This window comes from Elgaria multicarinata, chromosome 22 (assembly GCF_023053635.1).
Source record: "Elgaria multicarinata webbii isolate HBS135686 ecotype San Diego chromosome 22, rElgMul1.1.pri, whole genome shotgun sequence".
Taxonomy (NCBI): Eukaryota; Metazoa; Chordata; class Lepidosauria; order Squamata; family Anguidae; genus Elgaria; species Elgaria multicarinata.
The window spans coordinates 14,160,107-14,181,512 of record NC_086192.1 but is presented as its reverse complement, the minus strand read 5'-3'; the positions used below and the strand labels follow the sequence as shown (position 1 = coordinate 14,181,512).

Below are 21,406 nucleotides of genomic sequence, written 5' to 3'. Positions count from 1 at the left end.
GCGCCTCCTTCAAATGGATACTTTGGATATTCGGTCCTTTTTTTAAGCCCATGGCTCCGCTCAGAAGACACCTTAAACCATGGCTTTAACCACGGTGGTTAAGCCAGAAAGCCAGTCCGTATTCAGAAGATACCTTAAACCACGGCTTTAACCTCAGCGAGGAAGGCTTTTTTGCTTTATTCACCATGGTTAAAGCTGTGGTTTAATGTGTCTTCTGAATACGGATTGGCTTTCCATCTTAACCACTGTGGTTAAAGCCATGGTAGTTAAGCCAGAAAGCCAGGCTGTGTTCAGAAGACACCTTAAACCATGGCTTTAACTATGGTGAGTTAAGCAAAAAGCCTTCTTCACCGTGGTTAAAGCCGTGATTTAAGGTGTCTTCTGACTGGGCCCTAGGTAGAATTGCTAGAAAGCAGTATGCATGTCATATATCCTCATTGCTATGGATAAATGCAGATCCATGTACATTTTTTTTTTATTTTAAAGGGAGGGAAGGATCCCCAAGAAGCAAGCCAGGTTTTGGTGAAGGCAAAATCTCTTCCTCCTGTGTTTAGGAAAGTAGGGAGAAGTAATTTGGGCGGGTGGGTGGGAGTTTGCAAATCCATTCTGCAAAAGTGACTTTCCACACACACACCCAGCCCTGTTCTGCTCCTCTCCAGACTTAGCTGCATTTCCACAGCGCGCCAGGGACTCAATATGAACAAAGGGCTGCACATTGATGCGCGTGGCAACCCAGGGTGGGGAGCGTGGGGCCTGTAATAGCTCCTCATCCTTGCAATTTCATGCTGTTTTGGTGATGCGATTACAGGCGATGAAATCAAGTTACGCCGCGTCGGCGTCCCGACAGCAACCAACCATTCATCTTTTCCTATTTCGCCGCAGACACACGGGGAAGAGGTGGCACCGCCGCGGTTCGCCGCCCGTTTAATCCCATTTCGGATGTCAGCACCGTCACGCTGGGAGGTGGAACGGATCGCTCAAGAACGGGGAAATGCTAACAGGGTTATCGTAACCAGCTGCAGATGGAGCAGGGTGGTCTTTCACGGGCCTTCAACCCCCCCACAAGAAAACAACACAACTGCCTGCCCCCCAAAAAAAGAAAAACGAATACCGTCCCTGCATGCCAAAATTGGGCACGCAACGAGCCGTTGTAGACAAGACAGGGAGGAAAACCTACCCATTTTTCTCCCTATGGGACGCGGGACGGTGTCCTGGGGACGTGGGCACGTCAAAGGAGAAAGGAAGGACTGACGGACGTCAAACGTCGTATCTCAGAAAGGCCAGGTGGATCCGAAAAGGGGGAACGGGCTCTGCCGTGTTGGAGATGGGGTGGGGATTTGTTGTGGCAGATGGTGGTTGGAGTCCAGGAGCCTGTTAAAGAGCAGATTGGGAGGGAGGGAGGGCAGGGAGTAGAAAGATGCTGTATTGAACTTCTTTTAACTTATTGCTGACGTTTGTTGCCTTCTGAGTAAAGGAGGACATGAGAGAGAGGTACAAATTTACCCATGGTGTGGAGAACGTGGACAAGGAGACATTTTTCTCCCTCTCTCATCATCCTAGAACCCAACGGGGTCATACCCCATGAAGCTGAACGGTGGGAGATTTAGGATGGATAAAAGGAAGAACTTCTTCACACAGCACAGAGTATGGGATTCACTACCACGAGAACGGGGTTAGACAAATTCCTGGAGAAGGCTATCAGTGGCTACTAGTCCTGTGGGCTATTTGCTATCTCCAGGATCAGGGACCAGTGGCCAGGGTTTTATTTATTCCTTTATTTAGAACATTTCTAGGCTGCCATTCAGGACAGGTATTCCCCAAGGCGACGAGTAATCAAATCCGATATAATGATTTTTTTTTAAAAAAGCCGTACGATGATAAAGCAGCAAAAATGTGTAAGAACAGCGAACGTCAGCAATAAAGCGTCTGACCTGGACAGTACTGAAATCAACAACACAGATACAGCTACAAAATGGAACAGGCCAATGATACTTCATCAGGGGAAGGTCAGAGGAAGCAAGGAAGTCTTCAGGGCCACCCTAAAAGCCTGCAGTGATGAGGCCCGAAGCACATCACACTAACCCACACTAGGATTTGAGAGCGGGTTATTTTGACCCGTGGATTGTTCGTTGAACTGTGGGGCTAGCGTGTTGTCTGAACGCAGCATGTTTTCGGCGGGGTGGGTTATCGTGTTGTCTGAACGCAGCCAGGCTGGTGTGTTAACCTCGCCGTGTGGCTTGCTAACCCCCCTGAACAACCTAACGACAAACCATGGCTTCTTGAGGTGTCTCGTTTGAGAAAAATAAACCACACCGTATGGGTAATAAGCCACCCTGGCTGTGCTCAGACAACACGTTAACCCACAGTTCAATGAACAACCCACTGTTCGAAACAACAGACACTCAACCACTGAATGTGGCCTAGTGTGTTGTTTGAACAGCCCCGTCAAAGGACTTGTAAACACCAATTTCCTTTGAATGTGCCTCCCAGTTCTGCTTCCCCTTGCTGAGACACAACAGCTTGAGAGATTGCAGCTCTCAGAGCACTGTTGGGAAAATACTGCATTTTGCAAGACCTTTGAGGAATGTCACAAAGGCAAAGGAATGTCTGAGATGAACAGATTCAAGTGAGACTGGACTTCTGGGCATCCGACCCATGGATTGCGCATCAGAGCAGCTTTTTCCGAGTTACACGGGTTCTGTAGATTTGTAGACCAGATTTTCCCCCCAGAAAAATCCGGGGGAATTTCCAGAGAGTCTCTGGAAATCCCAGATTAAGGGGAGGATTCACTCATGTTTTGGAAGCGCACATTTGCACACGTTGAGCACTGTCCAACGCAAATACAGACCCGGGAAACTGGGGAAAATCCAATTCCGTCCCCGAGCGGGTGGCATTGACCCTGTTCCGACGACATGTTAAGCCACTGTGGTTAAGCACTTTGAGCCAAACATGTGTGAACCACGACCCAGCATGACATGTGAATCGTTCCAAACCATGGTGGCTACGTAACCACGGTTTAAAACACGGTCACTAACCATTTGCTGCAAAAACGTTAGCGGCCGAACCATGGCTTAGCGTGTCGTCTGAACAGGCCTGCTGAGGACATCAGGGTAGCAGAGGCAAGCACCATTTTCTTCCTGAAGTCATGCTGGTGCTGTGGTTTACGAGAGTTTAAAACGCATAACTGCACAAGGTCAGGGTGTGTGTGTTTTTTTTAAAAAAAATCTGGATTATTCTCACATAGCAGGCATGTTAGTGGCAAAGCACAGAACGGCCGTGGTGGTGGTGAGGAATGAGAAACGTCTGTTTTGTGTTTCTCAATTAAAAGGGATACACACGGCAGCCACACCACAACCCCTGTAAGATCATTAAGTCTAAAATTCCCAAGATGCCCTGCTGAACACAACACACCTGGAGAGAGAGAGAGAGAGAGAGAGATGGACACTGGGGAAAATTCCTGCAGCAGGGATTCGAGAAGCATCTTTAAAAATTCACAGGGAAATAAACCGGGTTTGGGGGTTTTTGATGTTCACTTCCCCTTTTGGGAATAACCCACTTGTTGCTAGGATGCGGGAATGAATTCCGGTAGCAGGCAGCTGTTCAGAGAAGAGTTTTAACCTAGCATTAACTTTCCAACTGCTCTCACTCACCCCTGCTCTGATCCACCCCACCCCAACCTCAAATTATCAGCGCGTGCTTAGTGATGTCCAAAATTGTGCAGATTCTCACTTGCGAGAAAGCACAAATGCCTCCCCCACGTGCATATCCTGCCCAAAAATGCACAACCAGGGGTGGTGCCAAACTATTTTGCGCCCTAGGCAAGGTGAACTACTTTCACACACACGCACCCCAAAAAATGCCAACTTTGATTTTGAAGAACAGATGTTTCCTGGAAAAAATAAGAAGCACAAAACCTGAAACTGCTAAATTTATTTTAAAGTGCAAGAAATGTGTCATGCCAATTATAGCAAACAAATTGGAAAGGAACGACTATGGGTCTACAATGCATTATTTAATAGGAATATCACCTCCAAATCATCCCCCCAACCCACACGCGTGTGCGTGCACACACACTCAGCATCACTCACTCCAAACAAACACACACATGAACACATGCATTCACTCAAAGACCCCATGATGCACCCCATTCACCCATACATTCTCTCTCTCTCTCTCTCTCTCTCTCTTCCGGGCGTGTTCCGGAAGTCCGAACGCGGAGCCGCCCCACCCCCACCCCAGCGTCCCCGGCTTCGCTTCGGCTGGGCGGGCACGGGACGCCGTCTTGCCTGCCTAGGCCCAGCTGAATCCTCAAGCCAGCATGGCTCACAGCCAGCGTGCGTGAGTGCTGTGCCCAGCGCCCCTCTTAGCTTGGCGCTCTAGGCAGCCGCCTGAGTGGCCTCTATGGTAGCACCGGCCCTGTGCACAACCACCACCCATAATGTGCATTTTCATGTTTTAGCCTACCGAGGAAACGCACCTTTTCAGCTAGAGTTTTATTTTCATTTTACGTATTTTTCTAGACCTACACTCCTGCTTTATCCACATTCCATACCCTGCTTCCACTGTGTAATGTCCTGCTTTTTATTCCACATTCGTAACGGTTTGACACAAGGTGTGCATCTGGCCTACATCTGCGTAAATTTCAAAGAAGTAAAAAAAAAAGGGGGGCCCTCAAATCCTTGGAATCTGTGCGGCGGAATCTCCAGGTCAGATCCATTGAAGTCTGAAGTCATTAGATTCCGCTGAAGATTTCTCTGACGTCTTTTCTCCACGGCCCTGGTTTTCGCTTTCTGGGGATGCCTGGTTAACATTTTTGTCAGTGCGTGTTTGATGCAGCTGTCATTCTTCCGGGTTCGGCTCCTTCCCCCAGAGACTCTCTGGAAATTAAAATCTCCAAGCAGAGAAGTGCGGCGACATCTGTCCTCTGCAGTGCATGCACGTAAACGCCCGGGCGGTGCTGCTACCCTGACGTTGTGACAAAGTGGTCCTTCTTAATAGTTTGCATGACAAGGTTGCCTCTCAAGCATCCACGCCGGCCAGCAGTGCCCAGGTAAACTCTGCCGTGCAGGTGCTCCTCGTGACGGCCCTCCTAGCCCCCCCTCCCCAGGGGAGGGGCCCAAATTGCAGGCCCCGCTGTGTCGATCCATATCAACAGGCCAGCTCTAGCATTTTCCATCACCGCCGGGAGCAGTTCGTTTCCGGACAGCTAATGGCCCCTAATGGCCCACGCAAGACCTAGCCACTGCAAAAAGACTTTGCATGACGCCAGAGAAGAATATATTGTGGCGGAGAAAATGCATTTCCCAGCTCGGCGACGGTGAGATTTGCAGAGACGCTCAGAGGGAACAGGGATGTCTGGGCAGAGGGAGGAAGTGACACTGGCGTCACTGATAATGATTTTGATTTAAAAAAAAAAAAAAAAAAAAAAAGACCAGTGCTGAGTCCCTGTGAGCTCTGCCTCCACTTATACCAGCCTTCCTCAACCTGGGGCGCTCCAGATGTGTTGGACTACAACTCCCAGAATGCCCCAGCCAGCTCGGCTGGCTGGGGCATTCTGGGAGGTGCAGTCCAACACATCTGACTTAAACCAAGGGTGTGGAGCCCAGTTTTTTGAGGGACCATGGGCACGACACCCTTCCTCTTCTCTCTCCGCAAAAGAGAACGAGAACAGCATTGCCAAAACATCCGCAGACCTCCAGGGACATGCAAGGGAACCTACCCTTTACAGAAGAAAAGCAGCCATGCTCCTCTTTCAGAGGAGAGACTGAAAGAACCAGGCATGTTTAGCCTGGAGAATCAAAGAATCGCAGAGTTGGAAGGGGCCTAGAAGGCCATCCAGTCCAACCCCCTGCTCAATGCAGGAATCCACCCTAAAGCATCCCTGACAGAGGGTTGTCCAGCTGCCTCTTGAAGGCCTCTAGTGTGGGAGAGCCCACAACCTCACCAGGCAACTGATTCCATTGTCGTACTGCTCTAACAGTCAGGATGTTTTTCCTGATGTCCAGTCGGAATCTGGCTTCCTGTAACTTCAGCTCGTTATTCCGTGTCCCGCACTCTGGGAGGATCGAGAAGAGATCCTGCCCAACTCTGTGTGACAACCTTTTAAGTATTTGAAGAGTGCTGTCATATCTCCCCTCAGCCTTCTCTTCTCCAGGCTAAACATGCCCAGTTCTTTCAGTCTCTCTTCATCGGGCTTTGTTTCCAGACACCTGATCATCCTGGTTGCCCTCCTCTGAACACACTCCAAAAGAGAAGATTGAGGGGAGACATGATAGCACTCTTCAAATACTGGAAAGGTTGTGACACAGAGGAGGGCCAGGATCTCTTCTCGATCCTCCCAGAGTGCAGGACACGGAATAATGGGCTCAAGTTACAGGAAGACAGACTTCGGCTGGACATCAGGAAAAACTTCCAGACTGTTAGAGCAGTATGACAATGGAACCAGTGACTTAGGGAGGTAGTGGGCTCTCCCACACTGGAAGCCTTCAAGAGGCAGCTGGACAAACATCTGTCAGGGATGCTTTAGAGTGGATTCCTGCACTGAGCAACGGGTTGGAGTCGATGGCCCTTCCAACTCTACTATTCTCAACTTTTTTCCGGTCTAAACATGCACCTTAAATCAAGAAAAAGACTACCAAGGTCTAGAGATAATAACAGAAGAAATTGCTGGCAGGAGCATGCAGTGGATTGCAGGACCTTTTTCCCCCTTTTCTTTCTAAACATGCATAGGATTGCACCCGAAATAAACTCAATAAATAAACGCCACAGAAGACTATCGATAATAACAGAAGAACTGATCAGAGGATGCTGGAAGCCAGGGCGCTATTTATTCTGCATCCATCCCAGCAGCCAACATATCTGGAGTCCACCAGGTTGGGGGAGAAAGGAAGACACTTCTTAACAGCAGCTGTTAGCCGCAATGGCTACACAGGTAGCCCGAAAACCAACCACTGGGGCAGTTAGTGAGTGGAAGGGCAGTTTTCTTTGCGCCCTGCAAGGTTGGCTAATGCTGGATTAGATACACCTTGGCTAGATTCTTCCGGACACACTGCTATGCCTTCCCTGGAGCTGCCCAACCCATCAAATCGGGGATGCAGAACCATTTTGGGTGTGGGTGGACAAATAGGCTCTCTCTCTCTCTCACACACACACACACACACCCCAGGCCCTCCACAGGCCAGACAACATCAACACGCACAGCCACGGCCTTTGACGTCATCAACAAGCTCCTCCCCCTGGAGGAAACCAAACAGCTCCGCGGGCCAGTTCCGGGCGCCCGGTGGGCCACGGCTTCTGCAGCCCTGAATTAAATCCGCTGGCACAGAGGAGGGAGGGGAACGCCAGGGAAGGAAACTGCGGCTCTCGGCGCAATCTTGGAAGGCGGCCCGTCAGCATCCTTGATGTCATGTCCTCATGTCTCTTGCCTCGGGGCAAGGGGGGGGGTGTCGGTTGATGAACTGCTGACCCGGCAGAGACTAAAATGAGCCTTCCTCCAGGCTCAAGGAAGTCTTGGCAGCAGAAGGCAGACTTCCAGCTGCTGGGCAAAGGCCAGGCCTGAACACCTTGAAGAGCTCCTTTAGAGTTCATAGAATCCTAGATTAGTAGAGTTGGAAGGGGCCTACAAGGCCATCGAGTCCAACCCCCTGCTCAGTGCAGGAATCCACCCTAAAATGTACCTGACAGAGGGTTGTCCAGCTGCCTCTTGAAGGCCTCAAGTGTGGGAGAGCCCACCACCTCCCTAGGTAACTGATTCTATTGTCGTACTGCTCTAACAGCCAGGAAGTTTTCTGGTCCATGACTCAAAAAAAGGTTAAGAAACACTGATCTAAGGTCCTCCTCCAAGTGCCTACTCCGAGGGAAGCTCGGAGGATGGCAACAAGGGAGAAGGCCTTTTCGGTGGTGGCCCCCCAATTATGGAATGATCTCCCCGATGAGGCTCGCCTGGCACAAACACTGTTATCTTTTCGGTGCCAAGTCAAGACTTTTCTCTTCTCCCAAGCAATCCATTTTTTAAATACTGGATTTAAAATACTGTTTTTTTTATGTTTTTGATGGTTTATAAATTTTGTATACTTTTAATGTTTACCATTTTTAATTGTTGTAAACCGCCCAGAGAGCTTCGGCTGTGGGGCGGTATATAAATGTAATAAAATAAATAAATAAATTTAACAGCATTTTAACAGCATTTAACGACGCTAAGTTTGTTTCTAATGGACCTCAGAATTGTTGTTTTTAAATGGATACTGTTGTTTATATACAGTTGTTTTTATGTTTCTGATGTGTGTGTGTGTTTTTTAATTTTGTATACTTTTTAATGTTTACCGTTTTTAACTGTTGTAAACCGCCCAGAGAGCTTCGGCTGTGGGGTGGTATATAAATGTAATAAATAAATAATAAATAAATATTAAGGAAAGGAGTGTGCTGCTAGCAGGCATGGAATGGGTAGCAGTATCAGGGCGCAAAGAATCAGAGGGAACCAAAGAACCGGCCCCCTGGTCAGAAATCCAGAGATTCACTAGAATCAGTACACCACGCACATCTCTTGTGCACAGAGAGCCCTCCTCGTGCGTCGTCTCAGCCACCTTGACAACAGCCCTGCAGGGGAGGCCAGTGTGGTTACTTTTGTCCTTCAAAGACGGGGCGGCGCTAGGAATAGTCACAGAGGGGAGACCCGAACTGGGTCCTCCCAACGCCACGTGCTGCGGCACGGGGATGCCACGGAGACTCTCACCCACCCGGGCAGAAGCATCCAGGCTGCCAGTCCTTCGTTTGACACCCAGGGTCAGAGGGGAAACAGAGACCCAGGGGCGGAAGGGAGGAGGAAGCCCTGGAGGCCTTCACAAGCCATCGCTCTGCCTGCCTTGAAGAGCCTTCTGTTCCATCAGGCAGCTCAACCTTCTATCCAGCCAAGGGCATCTCCGCTTTCGCTCGCCAGCTGGACCGGAGCCCGGCATGGCAATCCCTGCTGGAATGGAAAACGGCGTGGCGGAGCTGCCAGCCGGCTCCTGGGGACGGCGTTTGTCCCCCAAGTGCCCAGACCGCAGCCGGGACAGAGATGTGCTTACCCGTCGGAGGACCGCCACCGCCACCGTCCCCGCCACCCTCGCCGGGAAAGCACAGAAGGGTGGCACGGCATCGCCGCCACCGTGAGGAAACCCCGGCCCACGGCCCCTTCCGGGAACGCCGACTCCAAAGCGCTGGCACGCGCCAGGAAGCCATTCTGCCCCAATCTGGCCTGGCATCTGTGCTGCGTGGGCATCAGCGCCAGTTAACGCGGCTTCGCTGGAAGGGTGACCCTTTGTGCGGGAGGAGGCACGAGCGGCCGGGGATTTTTCCCTCTAGAAAAACAGGCTGAAGCAAGACACGGTCTAGGTCAGGTGTTCCAAAGCTGGTGCGCTCCAGCCGCGTGGGACAACCGCTTCTAACATCCTCCATCTAGCACAGACACACACACACACATCGCCCAGAGAGCTTCGGCTATGGGGCGGCATATAAATGTAATAAATAAAGAAATAAAGCCATCCAAATTGGTGGCCGCCGCCACGTCTTGTGGACTAGCAAAGGGGAGTGGGGGGAAGGAGCAATGTGTTTTCAGACAGATGGTTCCTACGTTCATGCTCTTTTGCTTAAATCAGTTCCCGTTTGCTCCCCCCTCCTTGCTCCCCCCTCCTTGCTCCCCCCCACCTAGTCCACAGGGAGGTGCAGGCTGGAAGGAGCCTCTGCGAAGGAGACGGGCCGACGTAATATTTTAACGGGGCTCTCGGAGGGCCGGTGAAATACGGCCGCGGCGATCTCGGCGGAGGCGAGGGTGTTTCACGGCGCGCCCGCTTGATAAAGTTGACAGGTCGGTCCATTTCTCTACCAGCCTTGCCGTGTTCTCACCGACGCAAGTGGGGTGGAGGGGAGAGGGGGAGAGGGAGGGGAGAGGGGGAGGGGAGAGGGTTTGCCAGCTGCTAGGCTTGATTCTGCCAGCATTTGCCTTCCAGCAGCGCCCAGCCAAACGCCTCCAGAGAGCCGCACAAGCCAAGCCAAGTAGGAAGGTGAAGTCACTTTGGTCTCAGGCGTGCGAGGGAGCGGGCTTGACGGTGTGTGTTTGCGTGTGCGTGCTTGTGTCTGTATGTATGTCTATGCGTGTCTGTATATGTGTGTGAGCATACTTGTGTGGGTGTCTCCCTGTGTGTGTGTAGGTGTCTGTGTGTCTGTCCACCACATTGAAGGCTCTGCTCTGGGTGGACTCCAACTGAGCCCCAGGTCCATGCGGGCCTCCAGAAGTACATCCCCTGATGACCTCAGTGATCAGGCAGGTTGATAAGCGAGAATGTATGCTTTCAATCCATTTGAAAGGAGGTCATTTCTTTAGTCAACAAAGGACTAAGTATGAACTCCAGATGGAGAACACCCGATAACAGAGAAAACTAGGAAGGCTGAAAAGCAATTGTAAAGCCACCTTCTTGCATATGGCCCTTGATCTGTTTTTTAAAAAGCACATTTGAAACTGCCCGGCTGCCTCTGCTATGTGCAAACCAACAGCCGGAAAAAGCTCAAAAGCACTTTAAGATGGATTTCACCCAGGCCCAACTAACTCGTCTGTCAAGCTGTTGCAACAGCAAGCAGACAGATAATTCAAAACGTTGTCGGATGCAGGAAAACTAGACAGAGGAATGACATTGGAACACAAAGTCAAGTAGCTTCCTCTAGCGACCAAATCCTTTTTAAAAGCTTTGGGGTGGGACGGTCCATTCTTTGTTTACACTTTCTGGCTCACAACCATTGCAAGAGCCTGTCGCATTGAGTTCTGCAGTTTTGAACGTAGAGAACATTTTTCTCCCTCTCTCATAATACTAGAACCCAAAGGGGTCCTCCCATGAAGCTGATTGGTGGGAGATTCAGGACGAATAAAAGGAAGGGCTTCTTCACACAGCGCAGAGTTAAATTATGGAACTCGCTACCACAAGATGTAGTGATGGCCACCAATCTGGGTGGCTTCAAAAGGGGGTTGGATCAATTCCTGGAGGCAAAGGCTATCCATGGCTACAAGCCCTGATGGTTGTGTGCTATCTCCAGTATTCGAGGCAATAAGCCTGTGTGCACCAGTTGCTGGGGAACATGGGCGGGAGGGTGCTGTTGCACCATGTCCTGCTTGTGCATCCCAGGCCGATGGCTGGTTGGCCACTGTGCGAACAGAGTGGTAGACTAGATGGACCCTTGGTCTGATCCAGCATCAGGGCACTTCTGATGTTCTTCGTTTGCATTACAGTATGGATAACTCACTGCCATATGTAGTTGCTGGGAAAATTCATTTCCCCCCAGCTCCTGTGAGGATTGCATCTCAGCTGAGAGGGGACAAAGGAAGACTGAAGGAGGTGACAGATGGCCTCAGCATCCCTGATAATTAAAAAGTCCTGGTGCTTTGACCCTGTGGGTTCCAACTCCACTACACCACCCTTTCCATTCCTCTCCCTAATGAACAATCCACCAAGATATTCCCCCATCCAAGCAGCAGAAGCTGGTGGCTGCGATGTCAGTGAGGCAGGGAATACGCACCTAGGATAGCTTCCGCCTCTTGGATCGCTCCTTTAGAGTTGTATTATATTATTATTATTATTATTATCATCATCATCATCATCATCATCATCATCATCATCATCCACAAGCTGAATAGGAGCCAACAGTGTGATATGGCTGCAAGAAGGGCAAATGCTATTTTGGGCTGCATTAATAGAAGGATATAGCTTCCAAATCGCTTGAGGTCCTGGTTCCTCTCTATTCGGCCCTGGTTAGGCCTCATCTCAAGGACTGCGTCCAGTTCTGGGCTCCACACTTCAAGAAGGACGCAGACAAGCTGGAGCGTGTTCAGAGGAGGGCGACCAGGATGATCGGGGGTCTGGAAACAAAGCCTTATGAAGAGAGACTGAAAGAACTGGAAATTTTTAGCCCGGAGAAGAGAAGATTGAGGGGAGACATGAGAGCACTCTTCAGATACTTGAAAGGTTGTCACACAGAGGAGGGCCAGGATCTCTTATTGATCAGCCCAGAGTGCAAGACATGGAATAACAGGCTTAATTACAGGAAGCCAGATTCCGGCTGAACATCAGGAAAAACGTCCTGACGGTTAGAGCAGTACGACAATGGAATCAGTTACCTAGGGAGGTTGTGGGCTCTCCCACACTGGAGGCCTTCAAGAGGCAGCTGGACAACCCTCCGTCAGGGATGCTTTAGGGTGGATTCCTGCACTGAGCAGGGGGTTGGACTCGATGGCTTTAGAGGCCATTTCCTCCCCGTGGCAGTCCAAAGCGATTGTGCCACAGCCATGTTCCACATGAGTTAAGAACTTAAGAAAAGCCGTGCTGGATCAGGCCAACGTTTAGTGGAGCGTGGTGGTTCTCAAGTCAGGGAAGGAAAAAATACGCCAAGGGAAGGGCAGAACCAAGGAATCTTCTGCAATAATATTATTAGTAAACGGTTTATTAAAGTGCCAGGTGCCTATGCATTTCGAACGCGGTTGCGTTCTTCCTCAGGGCTTTATCGGAAAAAACAAAGAAATCTTCTGTATCATAATATTTACAATTGGAGGCATTGGAAAACACGTAGGCACCTGGCACTTTAATAAACCTTTTACTAATAATATTATTGCAGAAGATTCCTTGGTTCCGCCCTTGCCCATGGCTTATTTTTTACTCCCCTATGAAGTTTTCCTTCTTTTTGCACTCATCTCAGGGAGGCAGTGAATCTGCTCTGGGTTTCAAGAAGGACTGGAACCTGGAGCCTGGAATCTACTGCCCCACTGACATCGGAGACACCAGCCTCCACAGCCTCCAGGTCTCAAGGAAACAAACAAGAGTTGTGTAGCAGTACTGAAAACGAACACGGGCAGCACAACTGGTTCTGCGTCTACACACACACTTTCCCCCAGCCTTAATCCGGCTCCTTGCCTTCCCACGTTCTGACTTCCGATTTATCTCCCTTCAAACCCTCAGCCCCACATCGTCCGCCCTGTCCTGGATCATGGAAAAACCAGAGCAGGCCCACAAGTTGTCAAGCCGGCATAATGGAGTGTGTAAACAGGATGTTACATTGATTCAGCTGAAACACCCCCCCAGGCAAATTCTTTGGAGCTGCGTAAGAGACAAACAGATGGATTTGCAGGAATGAGGCAAACCAAACTTCGCCACTCCCACCTCCCGGACCAGTTCCACCGCTAAAGCCTACTGTGGAAAAAGAGAACAGCCCACGGAAGGAAGGATGAAGCAGAAAGTCTCCCGAAAATGCAAATTACTCTGCCTCCCATAGATAGATAGAATACTGGAACCTGAGCTATTACCTGAAATGACAGCAAACCCAACAGAGTCTTGTAGCACCTCGAAGACTGACCGACCGGGTTTGCCTGATCACCACAACCCACCGTGGCTTCGCTGTGCCAGGAGGCTTTTGAATATTCAAGCCGCAACCGTGCATTTTTGCACAGTCAAAACCTGGAGGGAGTGGGTTGTGCAAGGGTTAAACAGCCCTCACATAACCCTGAAACAAACAAGCCACTGATGGTGTGAGGGTTGATTCACTCTCGCACCATCCGCCCCTTCCGGACAACACCATCGCAGCTTGTGGGCACAGTCACACGACCGTCGCAGCTACAACCACGGCTTGAAGATTCTATACGGCTGCCCGCACATATTTAACCCACCCTGGCTTAAATAAGCCACACCGGGCCATCTGATCCTGCAAACTGGCCCATAATTTCATTACGGTCCATTTCCTCACATTCAAGACTGTCAGCATCTCGCACCTGGCACAGCACAAAAGCGTACGCACAGTAACACTGTTGAGTCTTCAAAGACGCTACGCGGCTCTGACATTTTCGCTGCGACACGCTGCTCCCCTCCTGGAAGCCAGAAACTAACAGCAACTCATTTCGTTCCTGCACAAAACGGTATTGTGGTTCACCGGGCCCTGTCTCATTTCTCCTTTGTAGCCTCGGCAGCCGACAGCTCAACACCTTCAGGGGCTCGCCTGCGCGACAATGGAGCCTCTGTTCTCCCCGCTCTTGCGCGTCTATCACTCAATGGCCAACGTGTCAAGCTGGCGATATGCATTTGGGGTAGTGTTTGAAAGAGAGGGCAAAGACGTTTACATGGACACTAGAACAGAGCTGGGATCTACTGGTACATTTCTGGGTGACTTGCAGTAGTTCTGCATAGAGCGCAATATTCTGACTCTCGATATTCTAACGAAAGCAGGAGCTGAAAAGCTTCCAAATTCGGTCGCTGGAAAAGAACACTCCGCGGGGAAGCCAGGAGCGGATTTTTGTGCGGAAGGATTTATGAGCTTCATTGTAGTAACTTGCCACAAATTTCTCACTGGTGTGCTCAGAGACCCCCTGCATTTTTTAGCAGCTCAGATGGTCGTCTGTCTATCCAAGTCGCCATTTTTCACCCTGGTGCACCCTGGCGTCTGGTCAAAACAAAGTTAATCCTGCAAGCCTGAAATCTACCCTTCTCCTCTTGCTGGACTAAAAACTGCCGGCCCAAAAAAACTCAAATGGCATGTCATCTCACCACACAATGGAGGTTCGTGAGGATTCATCATGTCCCTGTGTGGCAAGCTTCCCATGTCTAAGCAGCTCACATCACACACACGGAGAGGGAGAGAGAGAGATTGCCAAGGTCTGGTTCACCTATGCCTGTTCCTTACTAGGGAGGTCACAGTAGCACATGACAAGTTACATGACCAAGCTGTGGAGAATGTGGATAGGGAGACATTTTTCTCCCTCTCTCATAATACTAGGACCCAACGGGGTCAATCCCATGAAGCCGAAGGATGGGAGATTCAGGACAGATCAAAGGAAGGACCTCTTCACACAGCGCAGAGTTAAACTATGGAACTTGCTACCACAAGATGTAGTGATGGCCACCAATCTAGATGGCTTCAAAAGGGGGTTGGATAAATTCCTGGAGGCAAAGGCTATCCATGGCTACTAGCCCTGATGGTTGTGTGCTATCTCCAGTATTCGAGGCAGTAGCATTCGAGGCACTACATTCCACAGGATGTAGTGATGGCCACCCATTTGGATGGCTTTAAAAGGGGGGTTGGATAAATCCCTGGAAGAGGCGGCTATCCATGGATAGTAGTCCTGATGGCTTTAAGATAGATTCCTGCACTGAGCAGGGGGTTGGACTCGATGGCCTTGTAGGCCCCTTCCAACTCTACTATTTTATGATTCTATGATTCATATGCTACCGCCAGTCTCAGAGACAGTAAGCTTATATACACCAGTTGTTGGGGAACATGGACAGGAGGGTGCTGTTGCACCTGTGTCCTGCTTGTGGCTTCCTGATCAACAGCTGGTCGGCCCCTGTGTGAACAGACCGCTGGACTAGATGGACCCTTGATCTGATCCTGCATCAGGGCTCTTCTGATGTTCTGATATGCTAGCTGATTTCATACAGGGAGCTTTCAAAAATACTCAACAAAGAACCTCACACATACACATTTGCAGTCTGAGCAGGGGGTTGGACTCGATGGCCTTGTAGGCCCCTTCCAGCTCTGCTGTTCTACGATTCTATGATACACTCCAGAATTCTGCCACGTCATTCTGCATTGCATATAAAATGGATTTGAGCGATCACAGCTCGGAGAACTTTACAGGGGTGGGTGTGAGCATGACTGGGTGCTTTGAACCCTCCAATGCTCCTTGGGTTGCTGCTCCCTCTAACTGCAGACTCAGGTGGTGAGCGTGCTGACAGAAGAATAGCTACAGAATCTTGAGTGCCAATAGGGAAAGGGGAAATTGGCGGAAATGGTACGTAATGTTCTGCTTCGACTTCTTACGGCTTATATATCCTGGCTGCATAGGAAGAACACTGAACACTGAACAGAAGCACTTCTGTTAGCAGCTGATGCTATACTGCAATATTTTCTTGCAGCTCTCACTTGATTGTTTGTTTTTATCCCTGGTTAAACCCTGGCAGTTAAACATCCATTTTTGTTCCTGCCCTGCTGGAGCAAAGTAAACGCCGGACTTTTCTGCGGCCATCAAGAAGCAGAAAGCCTCCAAAGAAAATACAGCCACACATTTCAAGTGAGCTGACTCTTCTTCTGGAGGAACTCAGTGTCAGGTATAGGCCTTGTACCTAGTGGTTAGATTGATTAGGAATTGCTTCGAGAATGTCAGATGTTCCCTGCAAGCTTCTCTCCGTAAGCAGTTCCCATGGGAGTAGCTGGTTCACTCCTTTGCTTCGGCCTTGAAGCGGCTGGTTCTCGGGGAACTTCAGAGTGTTTTGGAAAAGGTGGGGGCCACTCTTCGAAGTGGGTTGTAATAACATCCCGCCCTCTTGGTACATGGGCATGGTTTACAGGAGTCTGTGGAGTCTGTGTTCGTGCCCAGATTCAGGTGGCAAGGAGTTCCCAGTCCTTAGCAGAAGGATGGGACTTGTGGGCCTGAGGCTTAACCTTTCCTGAAGTCATGGTAATGAGGTCAGCTCAGTAGTGGTAGGCTGAGATTGACAAGGGCGTGACGGATCTCTCTGCCCGGCTCTGGTGGCTCAGAGCAACCTTTCCTGGGACTTTGTTTGTAGGAGATTAGCCGTGTCTCTCTGAGGAGCCAGCGTACGCGGCGTCTGGAAAAGCTCAAAGCGGTTATTGGCGTACCCCATTCACACACACCCCTCCGAGTGTTTGCCGTAAGGATTGTTTCAGAAAAAAGAGCCTAAAGCTTCCTAACCCTTGTTCAGCTTTAAGTGTGTTTTGGAGACTCTGTAACCATTAAGCTGGTCTACCGTGTGATTTCCTCAATAAAAGAAGTCTCACTGATGTGAGTGTCTCTTGTAAACTTGCCAGCATGTGTGAATGCCAGAGGGAACAGGCATGAACACGACACTCAGCCAGTACCGCCAAGAGCTACAGCCACGATCTCTGCCTCTCATTGCTCCCCAGCGTCTAGTACACTGCCTCTGAAGATGGGGGTCCCATTCGCACATCGGGGCAAACCGCTGCCGTTCCATGAATTCATCTAATCCTTTTTCCCTCGCTTGCTTTTCTTTTCTAGAGCCGTCTCAGCTTGCGGCCTCAATCCTGTCCACCCATTAACGCCTTGCGCAAAGTCCCACTCGCGGTTTTCAAAGGCTGGCGCGCCAGGCACGGATCCAGCACCTACAAGAGATGACCGAGCCCGCCTTAGAACCCACTGCCTCTTTATCCCAGTTTTCAAGGGCTGCGATCACAGAGGAAATACGGGTGATTCATCTGAAAGTGAAAAGGGACTAGCAAGGGTGGGAAAAGCTAGGAATATGCTCTGATTCCCAACTCCTTTGGTCCTAAAATAATAATAAAAAACCACCAGAGCCATAAACATTAAATATAGCTCTCTCCAGCACACACACACAGCAGGCCGCTCTAGTTTTCAGCAAGCCCAGTCCCTTGTCATCCCAGCCTCATCCACCATCTGCTCACCGAGGGAGGGGGCTGGCGGACAACCAACGGGCACCCAGCTACTTGTAAACTTAAGCGCGTAGAAGGAGACGCAGCGGTAAAACCCAGCGTGCCGACCCAGAGCCTTTTAACGCTTCATCGTGATATATTATTAATCGTTTTTATAATGCGATTCCTTAGATTGCTGTCGCTCCGGGCTCCATTCCATTCCTGGGGTTGGGGGGGAAGGAGGAGGAAGGGGGGGAGCTGATTTCCTGATGCGTCCCCCCCGCCTGTTTGCTTCCATGGTGGAATCAGAGAAGGCAGCTGTGAAAAATCTAACACACAGTCTGTGTCGTCCTGGAGGGCTGCAGGCAGAGTAGAAAAACTGGAACGGGAGGGGTGGTTGAGAAGGCAATGTGTTGGGAAAGCAAAGTTTGCACGTCCGGCTCGGATCGCGTCCCCCTCCTCCTCCCCCCCCCCCAAAAAGGCTTTTTGTTCCAGGTCTGCGGAGAGAAGGGGAAAGCAAAGGCAGGCTTTTCGGGCAAAGAAAAGGATGCAAATACAAACTCACACACCACTGGGTTTCAACCACTTTCCCAGACCTCTGTCAGATCCCGCGTTCCTTGAATTGCAGAGATGAATCCCTTCAATTTCGATGACATCACCAGGGAGGCATCACCGGGGAGGCTTTTTCCTCTGCCTCCCTCCCACCCCTCCAGATTTCTATTCCCCCAAGCCCCACTCGCCTGGCGGGCAAGGAAAGCCGCCCAAGCTGCAGTTTCCAAACCAGAGTCAAACAGCACCCTTGACTCACACAAGACCGGAGTTTCCCAATGCAAGACGGCGCGGAGCTACAATGCTATATGCTATATACTACAATGCTATATATAATATTCAGGGTGGAGCGAGCGTTAATTCCAAGCAGCCTTGGAATGGCTACCGCAACCGTGCACAGTTGTTCAGGGGCACAGTTGACTCCCAGTGACACCTTTTTTAAAAAAAAGAAGGGGGGGAAATAGGGTGCCACATGCCCCTCTGAAAACAGACAGCCAGATGTCACATTGCTCTCCTTTGTAACACCATCGGCAGTCTAGGTAATGCTTCCCCGACCCGGCGCCCTCCAGAGGTGTCGGACTACGATTCCCATCCGCCCCGGATGGGAATCGTAGTCCGACACCTCTGGAGGGCACTGGGTCGGGGAAGGCGGAGCAGCAAACGTTGTTATGAACCCCACAGCCTAGGCCGAAGATGGCCATAACGATACCAGGATCTCTAGCAGCTACGTGAGGTTTTGCAAGCACAGTCCTAGAGTGAAAAGGGGGGGGGGAGAGATGATTAAGAGACAGGATGGAGTGGGGGGGAAGAGGAGGGTAAATACGGGCCAAAAAACATTGCAGAGAGAACAAAACACTGGCTAAGGTCCAAAACGAGAAAGAGAGAGGCCACAAGCCCTCTCCCAGGGCGCACATGAAGCCTAGATGAAGGAGCCACCTCGGTGCGGACAAATCCGGGCCATGCGCGGTGCAATTCTAAGCCCTCGCTTTGGGTGCGCGCTCCGGCGGTCCATATTTCGCCACGAGGTTTTAAAGCCCCGGGGTGTCTCACGCGCCTGAGCCTTCGGGGAGCCCGCTGCCTTCAGTAATCAACTGCAGGCTGCAATCTGTCTATCTCAGCCTCCCACACGTCTTGGGCAGGGCTTCCAGACGGCTGAGCCCCCGAACCTATTTAATTCGAACTCCCCACCCTCCCACACTGGTGCAGGGTTCCCTGTCGGGCCCAAGTTCCCTTGACGGGCGTTTTCCCTGGCTTTGGCGCATGGCGGAACACGGTGCTACGACCCCCGGGGTTATCGTCTGACTGCATTGAGGAACGGGGCTGAGCGTCCTGCTCAGCACCCGTGTGGGCTTTAAAGGAAGACCAGCTTCTTACTTGGGGCTTGTGGGGAGGGGAGGAGAGGCAGGATGTGGCCGTGAAGTTATGTCAGAGTAAAGGAGAAGAACAGGATTAGGAGAGCCACAACGTAAGGCAGATTATGGTTGACAGAAAACATGACCCTGGGATAACTGGAGCCCTGGGTTCAAGCCAGCTATTCCTTCGAACTGGCTTTCCATCCTGACCGCTAAATCGAGCCTCCATGTCCCAAGGCAGTGTACCTCCAAATGCCAGGCGGACACGACACACCGAGGGCAGCTGCAACCGTGCGCCACTGATGGGCTTCTGGGAGGCATTTCATCTTCCGCTGGGAGAAACAGGAAGACGAGGTAGCGTGGTGTAACAGCGTGTCGGACCGGGATTCAGGGGATCTGGGTTCGAGTCCCCACTGGGCTACGAAGCTCATTGTGTGACTCTGGGCCAGTCACTGACTCTCAGCCTAACCTACCTCACAGGGTTGTTGTGAGGATAACATGGGGGGGAGGCGCATACATTCCTTACAAGATGAATGAAGGTAGGATATAAATGTAGTATTTTAAAAAATAAATAAATGGATGGACTTACATTGTTTTGATCCAGCAAGAATCAAGCACATGTGATGTGCCTTGCTGGATCAGCACAAAGGCCTCTCTAGTCCAGTATGCCGTTCCCATGCAGACGACCATAAATGGCACATGAGGAGGTACGATATAGTCATGAGGACTAGTAGCCATTGACCACCTCCCGCTCCTCCACAGATTCATCTAAACCCCTCTTAAAGGCCTCTACGTCGGCGGCCATGGCTACCTCTCGTGGCCACAAATTCCACAGCTTGGTTATGCGCCAGAAGACGGACACCCAACGGTCCGTATCAAAACAGAGATAGGTACGAGGTCAGGAAACCCAAGAGTCACGCTCTGCCCTTAGTGGGTCCGCAGGCGGATAGCGGCCTGCCATTATTTGATGGCGAGCGGCTGCACTCTGCTTACGCTCAGAGGCGACACTTTGCGCAACGAGGCCAAGGACTAACATTCAAAACAAAGACCGGGGCTGGGTTGGGCCGCAGGCCTGCCCAGCTCTTCATACAGTGCTGGTGGGACAAGGGGGCCTGTCTGCGATGAGGGAAAGGCACTCTGCGCATGCTCTGTGCTCTCCTTTTTTTCTTTAGTCCCAGTGTTGCAAGCACATCTTCTGCAGCAGAACGGAGGCACAGACTCCAAATCAGCCTAGGGAGTTATTAAGGCAGCCTCCCTTAACCTGGCGCCCGCCAGATATTTTGGATTACAATGCCTATTATCCCCTACCAGCCAGGGAAGGGCGTGGTGAGCTGGGGTTGGGGAGACAAATGCTCAAATTCAGAGAGCTCAAAAGCCTCCCCTCTCCCTGGAAGCCGTAGGACGGAAACACACTTTGCACATGCTTTGATGCCCTGGTGCCAAACTAGTTAGCTGGCTACGCGCCCTCCCCACCACCACCCTGGCCCGGCTGCAGCAAATTCAAGAGAGGGGCGCTTTCGATATACACTCAGGGGCACCCTCTGTTGTTGGCAGACGCACTCTGCACATGCTTAAGAGAGATTCACCCCCCTTCTCCCACATTCTGGAGTTCTAGGGAGCTACTAGATCTGCCTTCTGCAGATCCTCAGAGACACTCTGGTCTTTTTGTCATTCCCGAGAGCTGCCCTGGGCGGGGGCTCACTCGCGCACTCACCGTGGCTGATCAGCGCCCCGATGCAACAGAGGAGGGCGGCGGGTCCGGAGCGAGTTCGCCTCCTCTCCAAGGCCATGGCGGAATCCGGGGCGAGGCGGGGAGCAAAGCGAAGCCCAGCACGTGCGATCCGGAGCGGAAGCCAAACCAGCGGCGCGCCCTCCCGGGGGGATGCGGAAGGCAGGTGTGGGGCGGGAGGTAGCCCCCCCGGAGCCCAAGAGGGGGCAGCCGCAGATGGGCAAAGGAGGGGGACCCACCGACCGCTTCCTCGAGCCGCCCCAGATTTCCACCCAAGCGGGGGTCCCCCGCTTCGCCTGCCGAAAAAACACCAAGCTAGGACTCCGTGTTCACTCCGGTGCGGGGGGGGGGGGCGGTTTCCAAA

The 21,406-nt window shown here is 51.2% G+C and overlaps 1 protein-coding gene across 1 annotated transcript in view; it reads right to left on the bottom strand.

Annotated features, from left to right (window-relative positions):
- TMEM132E (transmembrane protein 132E) overlaps positions 1–21,142 on the bottom strand; it is a 105,905-nt gene extending 84,763 nt beyond the window's left edge. Inside the window, exon 1 of the mRNA XM_063146464.1 lies at positions 21,028–21,142. Coding sequence (XP_063002534.1) covers positions 21,028–21,103 — 76 coding nt within the window. The 5' untranslated portion in view covers positions 21,104–21,142. The remainder of the gene's footprint in view (positions 1–21,027) is intronic.
- Between the last annotated feature and the right edge of the window lie 264 nt (positions 21,143–21,406).